At 45.4% G+C, this 15,704-nt stretch overlaps 1 protein-coding gene across 8 annotated transcripts in view; it reads right to left on the bottom strand.

The window, feature by feature from the left end:
• Positions 1-3,612: 3,612 nt before the first annotated feature.
• Positions 3,613-15,704, bottom strand: part of phactr4a (phosphatase and actin regulator 4a) — a 28,725-nt gene continuing 16,633 nt past the window's right edge. For 7 of the 8 annotated variants that reach the window (XM_066674766.1, XM_066674762.1, XM_066674765.1 and 4 more), the window contains 9 exons: positions 13,418-14,215; positions 10,794-11,259; positions 10,155-10,432; positions 9,880-10,045; positions 8,121-8,176; positions 7,703-7,764; positions 6,821-6,958; positions 6,538-6,614; positions 3,613-5,998 (listed from right to left, as the gene is read on the bottom strand). In XM_066674766.1, coding sequence (XP_066530863.1) covers positions 5,983-5,998; positions 6,538-6,614; positions 6,821-6,958; positions 7,703-7,764; positions 8,121-8,176; positions 9,880-10,045; positions 10,155-10,432; positions 10,794-11,259; positions 13,418-14,215 — 2,057 coding nt within the window. In that variant the 3' untranslated portion in view covers positions 3,613-5,982. The remainder of the gene's footprint in view (positions 5,999-6,537; positions 6,615-6,820; positions 6,959-7,702; positions 7,765-8,120; positions 8,177-9,879; positions 10,046-10,154; positions 10,433-10,793; positions 11,260-13,417; positions 14,216-15,704) is intronic. The other variant, XM_066674768.1, reaches the window with a different exon arrangement.

Here is a 15,704-nt window from a genome sequence, read left to right as displayed (position 1 = left end):
TGTCCAGAAGATGTGCCTGGAGCAAACTGAAGCAGCCTTCTCCAGTAAATGCAAATGAATGGCCTTGTCCAGTACAAATAACTGAGTTGCCAGAAAATTATTTTTGCTTTTTAGTACGGAATATATTGAGTTCTGGTTAGTCAGGAAATTGTTTTGAAACAACACATATTATTTATGTTACCAAAACCCAATAAAACACTAAATGAAAACTCTAGCAAAATCATTCAATTAATTTTTTTCTCTTAAAGCAGTGCACATATTTGGCTAAAGGCCACCAGAATGACTTTTAGAGTGTATATACTTCTACCTGTATCTGTCTTTCTTTCTTTCTCTCTCTCTCTCTCTCTCTCTCTCTCTCTCTCTGTGTATACTTCTACCTGAATCTTAAAGATTAAAGAGAGTTTATTGTCATTTGCACAGTAAGGAACAGGTTCCATGTACAATGAAATTCTTTCTTTGCTCCTCACCAAGAATGAGAAATGTAAGAGAAAATACAACAAATAACTAGATAACTAATAAAGTGCAAAATTCACTGAAATATATACATATGTGAATAGTAAAGTGAACGAGTGCTACAATCACAAACAGCAATAAGTAGAAACAATAATTTGTGTGACAGTAAATGACAGAGGCATGTAAACATGTTGACAGTAAAGTGCAGGGTTATTTCTGAGGTAGGTTCTGGAGTCTGATGGCAGAGTGGAAGAAAGAGTTCTTTAACCTAGTGGTCTTGCATTTGACACTTCTGTACTTCTGGCCTGAAGGCAGAAGTGTGAACAGTCCATGCTGGGGGTGGATGGGGTCTTTAAGGATGGAAGCAGCTCTCTGGACAGACTGTGGGTAAGTTTGTGAGGGATGACAGTGTTAAAGGCAGAACTATAGTCCACAAAGGGCATCCTGATATAGGAGTCTTTGTTTTCCAAGTGAGAGAGAGAATAGTGGAGGGCAGCAACGATGCAATCCGAGGTGAATCTCTTGGCACGGTAGGCGTACTGCAGGGGGTCCAGGGTATCCGGTATACTGCGCTGGATGTGGGTCAGCACCACTCTCTCAAAGCACTTCATAATGACCAGAGTGAGTGCCACCGGCCTGTAGTCATTCAGGCAGATGAGGGGGGTGGGGGTGTTTCTTGGGGATGATGGTTGTGGTTTTGTAGGAGGTTGGAACGATGCTCTGGCTGAGGGAGAGGTTGAAAATGGAGCTGGAACATCAGCTAACTCGTTGGCACATGCTCTGAGGGCCCGCCCTGGAATGTTGTCTGGTCCTGCCACTTTGCGAATGTTAATCCTTCTCAGAGCTCTACATACCTGGCCTGATGATACTGAAGGTGGGGAGGAGAGGGCTTGTAAGGACTGGGTGTGTGTATGCCTCTCGGAGCTGCTGCTGGACGTCTCGAAGCGAGTGTAGAAGATGTTGAGGTCATCCGGTAGGCTGTCTGTGGAGCTGATGGTGTGGGTGGTGGTCCTGTAGTCTGTCATATGCTGCAAGCCTTGCCATATCTGCCTGGATTGAGCAGTGGAGTAGAACCTGTCCAGTTTCTCCCTGTACTGCCTCTTGGCTGCTGTGGTGGCTTTCCTCAGTCTGTACTTCGCATCTTTGAACTCATTCAAAAGTTCTCATTGCCTGATTTAAATGCCCGAGCCCGCAGCATGTGTCGTACCTGACTGTTGATCCATGGCTTCAGGTGGGGGAACCTCTTCAACTGTATGGTGGGCACGATGTTGTCCACACAAGTGCTGATGTAACCAGACCCGTGCTCGGCATAGTCCTGTATATTGACAGTATAGTCCTCCATAGTGGCTGCAGTTTTAAACACATCCCAATCTGTTGTAGCAAAGCAGTCCTGCAGGATATCCTCAATCTCTGGCGTCCATATTTTAACTGCTTTGGTTACAGGGTTTGTTTGTTTAATTCTTTGTCTGTAGGCCGGGTACAGGAATAAGGAAATGTGGTCTGAGTGTCCAAAGTGGGGGCGGGGTGCAGCCCTGTATGCACCGCGTAAGTTGCTGTATACATGATCCAGGGTGTTCTTGTCACGGGTGGGAATGTCCACATTTTGCCAATATTTTGGGAATACGGTCCGTAAGCTGCACTGGTTGAGGTCACCAGCTGTGATAAAGACGGAATCTGGATGACCCGTCTCTAACCTGTTGATGACGTCGTGGAGTTTGCCGAGCGCTGCCATAGAATTAGCCCGCGGGGGATGAAAACAGCAGCTACAAACACAGCATTGAATTCCCGTGGTAGATAGTAGGGACGGTATTTTAAAACTAGTAATTTCACGTCTGGAGAACAGTGCCTATAAACCGTGCGTTCATCTCCACACCATGTGTTGTTCACAAACACACACACCTCCCCCTTTAGTCTGCCGTCCGATCTCCCCGGTACACGGAGTGAGTCTCAAGCTGAATGGCCGTTAGCAAGCAGGAGGCTGGGCACCGGTGGTCAGCTGGCGCGAGCTTTTAGCCTCGCATGTAGTCCTCCCCTCTTGCCTCGCTTACGTCGCCTTCTTCGAAGTGCTCTTCTGGTGTCAGCATGTTCATTCGAGGTCGGTGTCTCGGGGCTTTCCTGGCAGTAGTGGTGGAGGCGGCGGCAGTGGGAGCGAACAGTGTGTTGTAGCTCCGGTGGAATAAAACCGATAAAACGAAAGTGATTATGAGGTGTATCTGTCTCTCTCTCTGTGTATACATCTACCTGTATCTGTGTTTCTCTCTCTCTCTGTCTGTATACGTCTACCTGTATCTCTCTCTCTCTCTCTGTATACATCTACCTGTATCTGTGTTTCTCTCTCTCTCCCTCTCTCTGTATACTTCTACCAGTATCTGTCTTTCTCTGTATACTTCTACTTGTGTCTTTTTCTCTCTCTATACTTCTACCTGTATCTCTCTCTCTCTCTCTCTATACTTCTACCTGTATCTGTCTTTCTCTCTGTATACTTCTGCATGTATCTTTCTCTCTCTCTGCATACTTCTTTCTCTCTCTCTCTGCATACTTCTCCCTCTCTGTCATTGTAGCTGCAGACTCAGAGCTGATGAGGTTCTCCGTTCTGAACTAAGTGTGAAGATGAACACAGTCCAGGACGCAGTGTACTGAATATAGGGGAAAATGTGTACTGTAACCATGGAAACCACGGTACTGTAACCATAGAGATGAATGTAGCACAACCCCTAAAGTAACAGAGGGATAGACAAGAAAAGAGGAGAGAAAACGAGATGAAATAGATAGAAATGATAAGAGTCAAAGAGAGGGAGACGGAGTGAGAGAATGAGAAACAGATGAAGATAGAAATAAGAGAAAAAACAGACAAAAACAAAGAGATGGAGAAAAACAAAGAGATGGAGCAGTGTGTGTGTGTGTGTGTGTGTGTTTCCCCCCCACAGAAACGGAGCTCCTCGGACCCAGAACTAATCACCATTCCCACCTGCACTGTACTGAGGGACTAGAGCTCCCCCAACAGGCTGCTTCTGGCACTGCATCAGTGTGTGTGTGTGTGTGTCAGAGAGAGAGTGTGTGAGAAAGAGAATGTTTGTGTGTGTGTGTCAGAGAGAGAGCGTGAGTGTGTCAGGAGACGAGATCAGACTCAGCTTTAAATTGAAATTAAATTTTAATCAAATCCTTAGATGTTCATCAGAAATATTCCATTTACATAAAAAATATCTGTACATCAGCAGAACAGATGTCTAGAACCTGGACCTGTTCCGCACTCAGACGACTTTACCCGCGCTGGTTCTGTAACCCGCAGGTTCTAGGTACTAACTGCACTGTAGATATTAACTGAGTTCTAAATATAAACCAGGTTCTGATAGAAAACAGCTGGTGGCTAGAGTTCTGGACTGTGACCAGGTTCTAGATATGTTCTGAAATCTCTTTAGAACCACTCTTATGACCCCCAGGTTAAGAACCATGTTGTAATCACGTTATTTATCTCTGAATACTGAACAGTTTTTGGGGAGGGGGACGTCTAGTACTGAGACGCGGTTCTGTTTCAGTGTTTATAAAATAAAAGCCCTAACAGTAGAATGCACCAGGGGGCGCTCTGGGAAAATCCTGAGGTCATTCAGTGATGAAGACTCTTACTGTGCACCACAGATACACACAGGACTTTTATTATTTAAAAAAAGAAAAACATACATCTCAGAGACCACCCTACATTTCATTCACATTAAAACAGACATGAGGTTCTGTGTCAGGAGGCTGGGTAACCCATAGGAACCGCGTTTTTTAGACAGAAGTGAATTATGGGTGAAGGGTGGTGCAGCACAGTGCAGTGTCAGTATTATTATTGTTATTATTATTATTGTTATTATTATTAAAGCCGAAGTGTAAAACATATTTCTGTTTCATCCATTCACACTCACTCTGTCAAATTCTACACCATTACCCAAGGCTGTTCCTCAGTGTGTGTTCTTGTGTGTTCTCAGGTTGTTTTTTACGTCACCTTCCACTGCCGAAGTTACACTCTAATGCTCAAGAGCGATTAAAGAACCCGGATATTTTCACGCTCCGCACAAAAGAACGACACTGCGGCATCACAGACCTGCTCTTGGGGGGTGACTTCTTAAGAATGTTCTTGTAGAGAACACAAGAACATCCCGTGTGTTCTTGGGACTGAGAAACAGCTACAGTGATGTCATCATCACCATCGCTTCCTGATCTGTAAGACGACGGCGTATCAGTGTCAAACTAAAGAACTCAAGGCCATTTCAGTTTTGGAGTAAAAACTGCAGAAACACCAGCTCTTACCAAGTGAAACCACCTGAAATCGTCTCCTGAATCTCTCACGGATCTCTTTGTGATCACTGTAACACTGTCAGATTTCCTCGTGATTTCTGGATGATTTCTACGTTTTTAGAGATTATCTTTAAAGTTTCTGATCTGTGACTCATTCAGTATCAGCTCCTGAACAGGTCTTAGAATCTTCCAGTGGATAAACACACACAGTAGAGTAGAAAAATAAAATGACAAAAAGAAAAAGGAGTAAAAACAGCCTAGAGTCAGGTGAAAGATTCAGAGCTGAGGAATATCAAGCCTCTCTCACACATGAATCTGTACAAAACTCCGGAGTGTCGGGTCAGGAGACATCCCGGAGTGGTCATTCACACATGCACTGTCACAGCAGGTGATGAAACCAGGTGATGAATGGGGGGGGCGGAGCCTATGCAAGAGAAACTCCAGAACTCCGTTCTCACATGCACTGACTCTGACTTCACCCGGAGTCTTTACCAGGGCGCGAGGAAGTCCGGGACCAATGTTCTCTCACACAGCTTCTCCAGGAAAACTCCGGAACATTTCTGGATTACTGCGCAGGTGTGAAAGGGGCTTTAGAGACCATTTGAGATGATTTCACTGGAGGAGAGCTTTTTTCTGCAGTGTAATGTCGGTTTTCTGAATTCAGAATTTAATGCAGCACCTTCACTGACACTGAGCTCACTTTCAGCTCATAATTAAAGGGAATAAAACTCGCGCGGCTGGAGCTTATAACTGTACAGTCTCTAAATGTTCAGAACGTCCTGCCTTTGAAGTGTGGCCGGGTTCGTAATGGCGCTGGTCAGAGTCCTCCAGGATTCTGAGAACATTCAGGCATTCAGTTTGTGTTTTTGTGTCAGTTTCAGGGAGGAGACAGTAACTGAGCTTGTACCTCACTTTCCGCACTCCTCCAAACACATATACTCCATTACTGTATAAAAAAATAAAATATAAACAATCCGACGCTGTGTTCTCGAGGGATTGGCACGCCACACCCATCCTCCAACAAACAAACAAACAACAAACAAATAAAGGTTTACATGATTTCTCTGTGCCCTGAACGCCCTGCGTGAGCCATGTTCTGTTCCGTGTTCCATGTTCCAATGTGTCTAGAACTGGTCTCTGGTGGTCTCTGGTGGTTCTCCAGCAGCAGTGTGTGTGTAGAAGAGACGAAGAACCCAGAAGTAAGGTTTCACAGCTCTGTCCTGTGGTTAAACTCTTCTCCTCAGCATTGGACTACGGTCGATGAAACCTGCAAAGATAAGAACCGTAATTTGTGTCCAGATCTTCTTCTAATTTGAGTCCAAACTCTGTATGGTCTAGAGAACCTCTCACTGAGTGCTCAGCTCACACAACTCCCAGGTGGTTGCTAAGGTGTCCTCATGGCATTGGTTAAAGGTTCCAGTGTGGTTGCTATGGTACTGTAGGTGGCTGCTAGGGAGTTGCTATAGTAATACAGATTGAGGGTATGGTTCTACGCTACAAAGTTGCTAACATGTTGCTGTGGAATTCCATTAGGTTGCTAGGGTCCCACTTCCTGGTTGCTAGGATACTGATAGGTGGTTGCTAGGTTATTCCTGAGTGGTTATTATGCTTTTGAAAGGTGGTTGCTAGGCTACTTCTGGGTAGTTGCTGTGGTATTTATAATAGTTAAAGGTATGCCTGGTGCCTGGTAGGGTAAGTTTCTATTTGGTTGCTAGGGTAATGCTGTGTATTTGCTATGGTGTATGTAGGTGGTAGCTATGGACCCATATTATTATGGGATGTATAAACTGTGAAGGTGTGTTGTACCTGGTGTAAATTTTACTCTCCTCATGAACCTCCATCTCAGAACTCTTAAACTCATTCAGCTCCTTCCTGATCGCAGCCTGAGAGAGAGAGAGAGAGAGAGAGAGAGAGCATAGTGACATTAGGCTCATACACAGCTGCTCCAGAGCACCCCATGCCCTTCTACTGGTAATGCGAATTAAAGTAGCTGGGTCAGTCAATGGAGGGGGCATTATAAGGGGTGTCAGAGTGGAGTTATAGGGGGTGTCAGGGGGGAGTTACAGAGGGTGTCAGAGGGGACCCTGACCTTGTCAGCGGGGGTGAGTTTAGTCCAGGGTTTGTCAGCTCTCCGGTCGTAGTCCTCCGCGTGTGTGCACTCCACATACTCATGGAACCGCAGGATCTTCCTCGCCTGCAGCTCCGCCACCGTCGGCCTCTGAGACAGCTGCAGACAGAGAGACAGACCTTAGTACACCACTACACAGACAGATTTTAGTACACTGCTACACAGACAGACCAACAGACAGACCTTAGTACACCACTACACAGACAGACAGACCTTAGTACACTTCTACACAGACAGTCCTTAGTACACTGCTACACAGACAGACAGACCTTAGTACACTGCTACACAGACAGACAGACAGACCATAGTACACTGCTACACAGACAGACAGACCTTAGTACACTGCTACACAGACAGACAGACAGACCTTAGTACACTGCTACACAGACAGACAGATGTTAGTACACTGCTACACAGACAGACAAGCCTTAGTACACTGCTAAAGAGACAGACAGACAAGCCTTAGTACACTGCTACACAGACAGACAGACAAGCCTTAGTACACTGCTACACAGACAGACATGCCTTAGTACACTGCTACACAGACAGACATGCCTTAGTACACTGCTACACAGACAGACATGCCTTAGTACACTGCTACACAGACAGAGAGACCTTAGTGCACTGCTACACAGACAGACAAGCCTTAGTACACTGCTACACAGACAGACAAGCCTTAGTACACTGCTACACAGACAGACAGACGTTGGGATTAACAGAGATACAGCTTGTATTTTTGTGTCTAAGGGAGTGTGTCTGTGTCTTTGTGTGTGTCCGTGAGTGTGTCCACGAGTGTGAGTGTGAGAGTGTGTGTGTCTGTGTCTTTGTGTGTGTGTGTGTAACCTTTCTGGTGAGTCTGCGTTTGATCTCGCTGCGTTCGGCTCGTCTGTCTGCTTCATTCTTTGCTGAAACAAGAACCAAAACAAATACATAAGGAAGATGAAGCAGCTGCCCATGAGTCTACGGTGACTGTGGCCAGTGTTCAGTGTGAGTCAGAGGATTTTACATCACCCCCCACCACAACCCCCCACAGGCACTGGGCTGAGGAGCAGCAGAAGCGCGTTCATTAAAGAAGAAAGACAGAAAGCCACTAAAACTCCGGCTGCAGCTGATCCTGCTCTGAGGCGTTTACCTGTGAACACGACCCACCACCAGGGGGCAGCACTGACACTGGAACTGAGTGAAGGTTGTTTTCAGGCTGTAACTCACCTCGTCTTTTAGAAATAAATCACAAAGTAAAATCCTGTGAGGGGAGACTGACCTTGCAGAATGTTTCTTTGCTCAAGTTCCTGTTGCGTTGGTCTCTGACTCAGTCGCCTGAGGGTGCACACACACACACACACACACACACACACACACACACACACACACACACACACACACACACACACAGAGAGAGTTAAGTGTTGTGTCTGGGAAGCACACAATAGTCTAAACACTTTAAAAAAATCTTGTTCACAGTGCTGCAATGATCTGATTAGAAACTCATGTCTAAATAACTACCCCCTACTCACTACTGCTGCTTTTCCCACTGCATGGTACGGACTCTATTGGAGTTTACTGGAGTCTACTCTCTGATTGGTCAGTGGTTGGTTTCCCACAGCTCCCCCCTCAAATGTATCTGGTGTCGCCTCTAACCTCGTCTCTAAGGGGAACAGTGGGCTTTGGAAACCACAACAACGGCGGCGGTAACGTTAAGCAGTGTTTACTCATGGTGTATTGGCCTGTTGTTGTTGTTGTTGTTTGGGACTGAACACAGCTCCGTCATCAGTTCAGACAGATCAGTAGAGTTCCTTCCTTGTTGCAGCGTCCAGCTCTTGCTGGATTCTTTCGTCGGCCACCGATCCAAGGAGCGTTTGAACCTCTTCAAAAGACCACAGCATAATTTTACAAGCTGCCATTGTGAGTCAGATAAAAACAAACGTGATCTCTGCTGCAGCTGGAGATTTTACAGATGGAGAGTTGGTGCTAGACGTCTGCGTTGCGTGGCGTAGAGTGACGACTCTCTCAACAATCAGCGCTCTGCAAGGTTTACACACCACGGTTTAGTCCCTACTCGGCTTGCCCTGAACCATGAAAGAACAGCCAGTAAACAAGAACACTGCCTCATGTTGGTTTGCCCATAAACGTCACAGTCCTGGCCCACAGTAATCACTAAGTCTGGCCACTCACAGGAGAAGGGCATGAACTCACTGTTCCACAAAGTAGTGAATAAATACACTGCATTAAAGTATCCCCCAGGAGGCGTCTGTGAGTTAATGCGTGTTCTGAACACTGCTTCCATGCGTCAGCTCTGTATTACACCATGGATTATAGGCTGCTATCCACCAGGCTACACTGGCTGTACACTACTTACTGCAGTGCACTGTGGAACTGTGTGAGTGCGTTGAGAAAGGTTCACTATCACTGCATTTATTAATTCACTAATTATTAGTGAACTGAATAAAGGACAAACAATAGACATTTCAGGCGCTACACTCAGAAACACTGTTTCATGAAAAAAGTGACGGAGATTTTTCGCTCTGTGACGTGTGAGAAGAGAGTACCTTAATCACTAGTGACTGTGTGTGTGAGACTGTGTGTGTGTGGTCACTGCCAAAATGTGTTACAGGCAGAGGTCAATTTCATTTAACTTTAGTCAACATAATGTTTATTTAAACAATATTCATACAATGAAGCTTTGAGTAGATGGTAAAATCACGGAAAAATGCAGGACAAAAAGAAACGGCTTTCTCCAGGAGACAATGTGAATGTGTGGCTCCGGATCCAGTTTCACAGCACGGTGCTGAGGCTCTCTGTGTCGTGAAATCGGCCATGAAACAGGGTCAGGTGTTAGTACAACCCAGCCCTGAACGACCCCCACGCACCTTACACTCAGACCCCAGTGTTTCACACTGCAGCTTCACAGTAAACAGGGTATAATTTTATATTAATGCAGATTACACTTCCACATCCTGCCTCCAGGCAGCGTCTATGTTAGTAGCCTGTGTGAGTGCCGTCAGAGTGCGCCGAGTGTGTACCGTGTGAGTGTGGTTCCAATCTTGTTGCGGACGACCTCCCACTGCTCCCGGTTCCTCCAGCTGCTGTTTTCTGGATTCTCCTGGTTCTGCTGCTGCTCTTTCTCCTGCTGTTTCTCCAGCTTCATCGCCAGAGTGTCCTTCCTCTTCACACGAGACGCCAGACCACCTTTAAAACACACAGTTTTACGGTCCAACATGTCCTTAAAACCCCTCCTTAAAAACCCATGCTTAAGCCTCTCTGGGTCCTGACTTATTCACAGCTGTGTGCATCTTACTTATCGGAATGTCCTCCTCATCTTCGTCCTCATCGTCTCTGTAGAGGATGGGTCCATCTGAATCGCTCTCCTCCTCCTCCTCCTCCTCCTCCTCTTCCTCTTCCTCTTCCTCTTCCTCACTGTCTCCAGCTCCGGAACTCTCGGGAATCACAGAAACTCCAGGATTCCCGATTAAACCTCGTCGGCTCCGAGGCTCCAGCTCAGAAAAATGACCAGGAACTGGAGCCGGCTTCAGCTTCGCCAGCTCCTCCTCCATATCAAAATCATCATCCTCAGGACTGAGAGAGAGAGAGAGAGAGAGAGTCAGGCAGTGTATTGTATTAACACAGAGGGAGGAGCTAAGGCAGTGAGTGGGAAGAGCTAAAACGTTTGTGGGTGGGGCTAAATCACTTGAAGGAGGGGCTAAGACACAGGGAACTATGGCACATGAGGGAGGAGCTAAAAAAATGAAGGAAAAGCTAAGACACGTGAGAGCGGAGCTATGATACTTGTGGGTGGAGCTATTACTCAAGACAAAAAAGAAGACAAAACCTAGAATACTTAAAGAAAAAGATCTCCTGAGAACATAGAATCAGAGGGGCTCTAATCCCTTTGAAGAGCTGAATTGTGGGTAAATTCAGAGATGAAAGGGGAACTCACAGTCGGAGGGGCTCTATGGTGACAGGAAGTGATCGTCTGTGGTTCTCGACCTCTGGCGGCGTCTCGAAAAGGAGGGAGTGGGCTCGGTGGGTGTTAGGGTCGCGGTTGGCGGTGAGCGTGTTGTGGGCGGGGCTTGTGAGCGCTCGCTGGATGAGGATGTGCAGGGGGATGAACTCTGCGGCTAAACTAGCGCCGCGAGGAGGAGGATTAGCGCGAGGAGGAGATGGAGGGATGTGGACTGGAGGAGGGGACACTGTGCCGGGGGCGGAGACCGGGATTTTGGCTTCCTCTGATTGGTCAGTGGGTGGGGCAGGGCCTGGGCCTGCTGATGGTGCTTCGTTCTGATTGGATGGGAGCTCTTCTGACAGGCGTTTAGCAGCGACCGGCGTGGTTCTCTGTGGAGGAACCGGAGGAGAACGCTTCGCTGGAACCGGGTTTGAGGCGCCAGGAACCTGAGGGGGATCCACTGAGGAAAAATAAAAGCAAAAAAAAAAAAATAAAGTCTTCATTTTTAAAACTGATTTGGATTTAGTTTAAGTCTCAAGTTATTTATTGTTTTAGTCCAGTTTTATTCAATGAAACCTGAAAATAGTTTATTAGTCCATTATCTAAAAAAAAAAGCCAAATTTTAGTCATGTTTTTAAAGGTTTTACTACTTTAGAGTTATTATTCATCACTAAACTTAAATAACATAAAATGTGTTGCATTTAAAACTATTGAAATGTTTTAAATAAAGAATAATATTTATTTTCAACTTGATGAATCTTTGGCGAACTGTTAAAACGAGTGACTCCCAGACATTTATCTTTCCACCTCAACATATAGTTTTTATTTGTTAATAAAATGCAGCACATTTAATCATGGTTCTCATCTTGAATTTCATTCATTCATTGTCTGTAGCCCTTATCCAGTTCAGGGTCTGGAGCCTACCCGAAATCACTGGGCACACTGGAGGGAACAAACCCTGCAGGGGGCGCCAGTCCTCATCATCTACATAATATTTTTATTTGGTTCTTGTCTTGTTTTTATTGTGAAAAATGTCTATGAATAGTTTTCATCACAGATTTTAACTAAATTAACACTGATTTAAAGAAGTAAATAATTACATTTACCTTCAAAATATGAATAAATTATTCAGTAAAACAACAGAAATAAAAGAGATTATCCTCCAGTGTTCTCCACACGGCACTCCGCTCTGATCCATGCTCCGTCTCACTCTCTGTCTGTCTGTCTCTCTCTACACAGCACAGACACATCTCTCCGTCTCAGTCTGAGTCTCTCTGAGCCTATCTGTCTCTCTCTGAGTCTATCTGTCTCTCACTACACAGCACAGACACGTCTCCCCGTCTCTCTCTGAGTCTGTCTGTCTCTCTCTGAGTCTGTCTGTCTCTCTCCGAGTCTCTCTCTGAGTCTCTCTACACAGCACAGACACATCTACCCGTCTCTCTCTGAGTCTGTCTGTCTCTTTCTGAGTCTATCTCTGAGTCTGTCTGTCTCTCTCTACACAGCACAGACACGTCTCCCTGTCTCTTATGTGCCCACACCTTCTCTCTCTCTCTCTCTCTCTCTCTCTCTCTCTCTCTCTCTCTCTCTCTCTCTCTCTCTCTCTCTCTCTGTGTAGTTAAAATTCAGAGATAACAATAATGGCATCACAGAGACTCTATATCCAGCCGTTCTCAGAGCCACACCACTCTGGTACTGACCTAGAACCCTGACCCAGATTAAATCCAGTTAATCAGGACTAATCCAGCTCTAAATCCAGTTAATCAGAACTAATCCATCTCTAAATCCAGTTAATCAGAACTAATCCAGCTTTAAACCCGGTTAATCAGGACTAATCCAGCTCTAAACCCGGTTAATCAGAACTAATCCAGCTCTAAACCTGGTTAATCAGGACTAATCCAACTCTAAATTCAATTAATTAGAACTAATCCAGCTCTAAACCTGGTTAATCAGGACTAATCCAGCTCTAAACCCAGTTAATCAGAACTAATCCAGTCCTAACCCAGGACTAATCCTGTTTAATTGGAGCTGGATTATTTCTGTGTAACTGGATTCAGAGCTGGATTATTTCCGTGTAACTGGATTCAGAGCTGGATTATTTCCGTGTAACTGGATTCAGAGCTGGATTATTTCCGTGTAACTGGATTCAGAGCTGGATTATTTCCGTGTAACTGGATTCAGAGCTGGATTATTTCCGTGTAACTGGACTCAGAGCTGGATTATTTCTGTGTAACTGGACTCAGAGCTGGATTATTTCTGTGTAACTGGATTCAGAGCTGGATTATTTCTGTGTAACTGGATTCAGAGCTGGATTATTTCTGTGTAACTGGATTCAGAGCTGGATTATTTCTGTGTAACTGGATTCAGAGCTGGATTATTTCTGTTGAACTGGATTCAGAGCTGGATTATTTCTGTTGAACTGGATTCAGAGCTGGATTATTTTTGGTGTAAATCTGCTCTATGGGGCGTTTGATGTGATTTCACATAAGTTTGATGTAAATAAACACAATAAAAATGAGTGAATGACAGTTGTTCCTGAGGTCTCTGCTGTGTTTGGACACAAAGCGCAGAGTGGAGATACAAGGTTTCACTGCAGTAGAAGCAGAAGCGACAGGACTCACCTTGGAGGGAGGGGTTGCTGTTGCGGTTGGTGGGTTTGGGAGGGGGCATGGGGGGCAGCTTTGGGGCATTCAAGACAGTGGTAGGGGCATTATGGGTGGTGGGAGGGGCATTTGTTGTATTGGAGGGAGCACTAGAAGCAGTGGGAGGAGCAATAGGAGGCAGTTTTGGGGCAGCAGAAGGAGCAGAAGCGACATTAGAGACAGTGGGAGGGGCATTAGAGACAGGGGGTGGGGCATTGGAGGATGTGGTAGTGGCCTTAGAGGCTGTAGAAGCAGTAGCAGGGATACTAGGGAGTGGTTTTGTGACATAAGAGACAGTGGGAGGAGCAACAGAGGCAGGGGGTGGGGCGCTGAAGGATGTGGGAGTTGCCTTAGGGGCTGTAGAAGCTGTAGGAGGGATACCAGGGAGTGGTTTTGGGGCATTAGATACAGCAGAAGGGGCCACGGGGGCATTAGAGGCATGAGTAGGGACGGCAGGGGGCATGTCCTGGGCTCTGGACACACCCGAGGCAGGTAAAGGTAAAGGCAGAAGAATAGGACTCTCCCAGGAGGGATCCTTCCCTCTCAGAGAGACCGTCCTGGGAGGGGGTTTAGCGATGCGGGGGGCTGAGGATGAGGAAGATGATGAAGATGCTGATGAGGATGAGGATGAGGAAGAATCTGCAGAGGGGGAGGTGGAGGACATCAGCCACTTGGGAGGGAGGATGGCCTGTTTGGGATTGGGACGCGACTCCTTGGGAAGAAGGACGTGTCCCAAATCCAGCTCAGGGACTGGAGTAAAGCGCACACCGACGGAGCCTAACACAGAGGGGGGGGGGGGGGGGGGGGGGGGCAAACACAAACAGATGAACAACAAAGAAAGGGCACATGGAAGACCAGGCTGTGACTGAAATTAATCTCGTCGCTCGTGAAAACCTAAACTCATCACCACAGTGAGTCTTTCCCAGGTCTGTCACAATACTCACATTATTGATTTATTTTACAATACACAGACGATTGTTGCTGACCCTTAGTGGGGCAGTGCAATATCGCATCGTTCACAATAATATCACTATCATTTTAAAACCACTTGAAAAAGGTATTTACATGAATCAAATGCAGTGAAACCTTGACTTATGAGTGAATCAACTTACAAATCTTACGAGATATGAGCCGTCGCTCGACGATTTTTATGCTTTAAGATGTGAAATCTGAGTCACGAGCAAGCGAGCTTACTCCACCCAATACTAGGTGGCCCAGCGAGCGCTCAGTTCACTTGGTCATCTCGTTATTTGTTAATTATAAAATACATATTTATATTTACTTATATATAAACAAGTAATAAAAATGGTTTTGGGGCTGGTACGGAATAATTGTTTTTCAATTCATTTTAATGGGGAAATTTAGTTTTAAATACGAGCAAATTAAGTTATGAGCTCAGTCACAGAACGAATTAAACTCATAAGTCAAGGTATCACTGTGCCATGGTGTTATGTTAAAAATTAAACATTTTTTGTTGTTGTTTCTTCTTAGTATTTTGAAAATGTTCAATTTGTACTAATATATACATATATCATTAATTCAACTAACTAACTAATGAGCGGAGGGAAACACTGACCGCACCTCTCAATTTTGGTTATAAATACAGTTATAAAGACCTTTATAAGGACATTTCTGTGATGGATCCTGTCCTATAGCCTTGTATGAAAGATTGAGTGGAGATTTATTTCAGTCACAGGCAGACGGGGGCACAGTCACAGGAGAAACACAAAGACAAACAGCACATTAAAGCAACGCTAGGTAAGATTTGGTATTTTTGCTCCTTGAGCAAATTTTGCTTGAGTTTTAAGAGATATTTTAAATAATGTTTCCCAGTTTTCTTCTCTTGGCCTTTAGTGGGCAGGGCTAAATCTGGCATACCTGACCTCAGGTTTGCCCCAGAACCAATCACAGTCAGCGATACGTTTAGGGTATGGACCCTCCCCGGGATAAAACCCTGCTGGGAGTGGAGGAGTGTCTCGGGGGGACGGTGTCCATGCCCCTCATTCGAAGTTACATTCAGTTTAACACTTACTTTAATATTAACAAACGTTAAAAAAAAAAAAAAAACGTGGATAGTGGCTTTAAAAGGGACCTGAAAGAGGGCTTTTAATGGATTTAAAAGGAGCTGAAAATCTGTTCCAGTTACTGTAGCATTCCCCAAGGGTTCTGGTCTCTATGGTGAAGAGGTGGAGCCTAAAGAACTCAGCCCTCTCTGCAATGCCTTGGGTCAATAGGGAATACAACAAATTACATTTTAAAGAATAAT

The sequence above is a fragment of the Hoplias malabaricus genome, chromosome 6, assembly GCF_029633855.1.
Source record: "Hoplias malabaricus isolate fHopMal1 chromosome 6, fHopMal1.hap1, whole genome shotgun sequence".
Classification (NCBI taxonomy): domain Eukaryota; kingdom Metazoa; phylum Chordata; class Actinopteri; order Characiformes; family Erythrinidae; genus Hoplias; species Hoplias malabaricus.
This window is presented reverse-complemented; position numbering and strand designations above follow the sequence as displayed.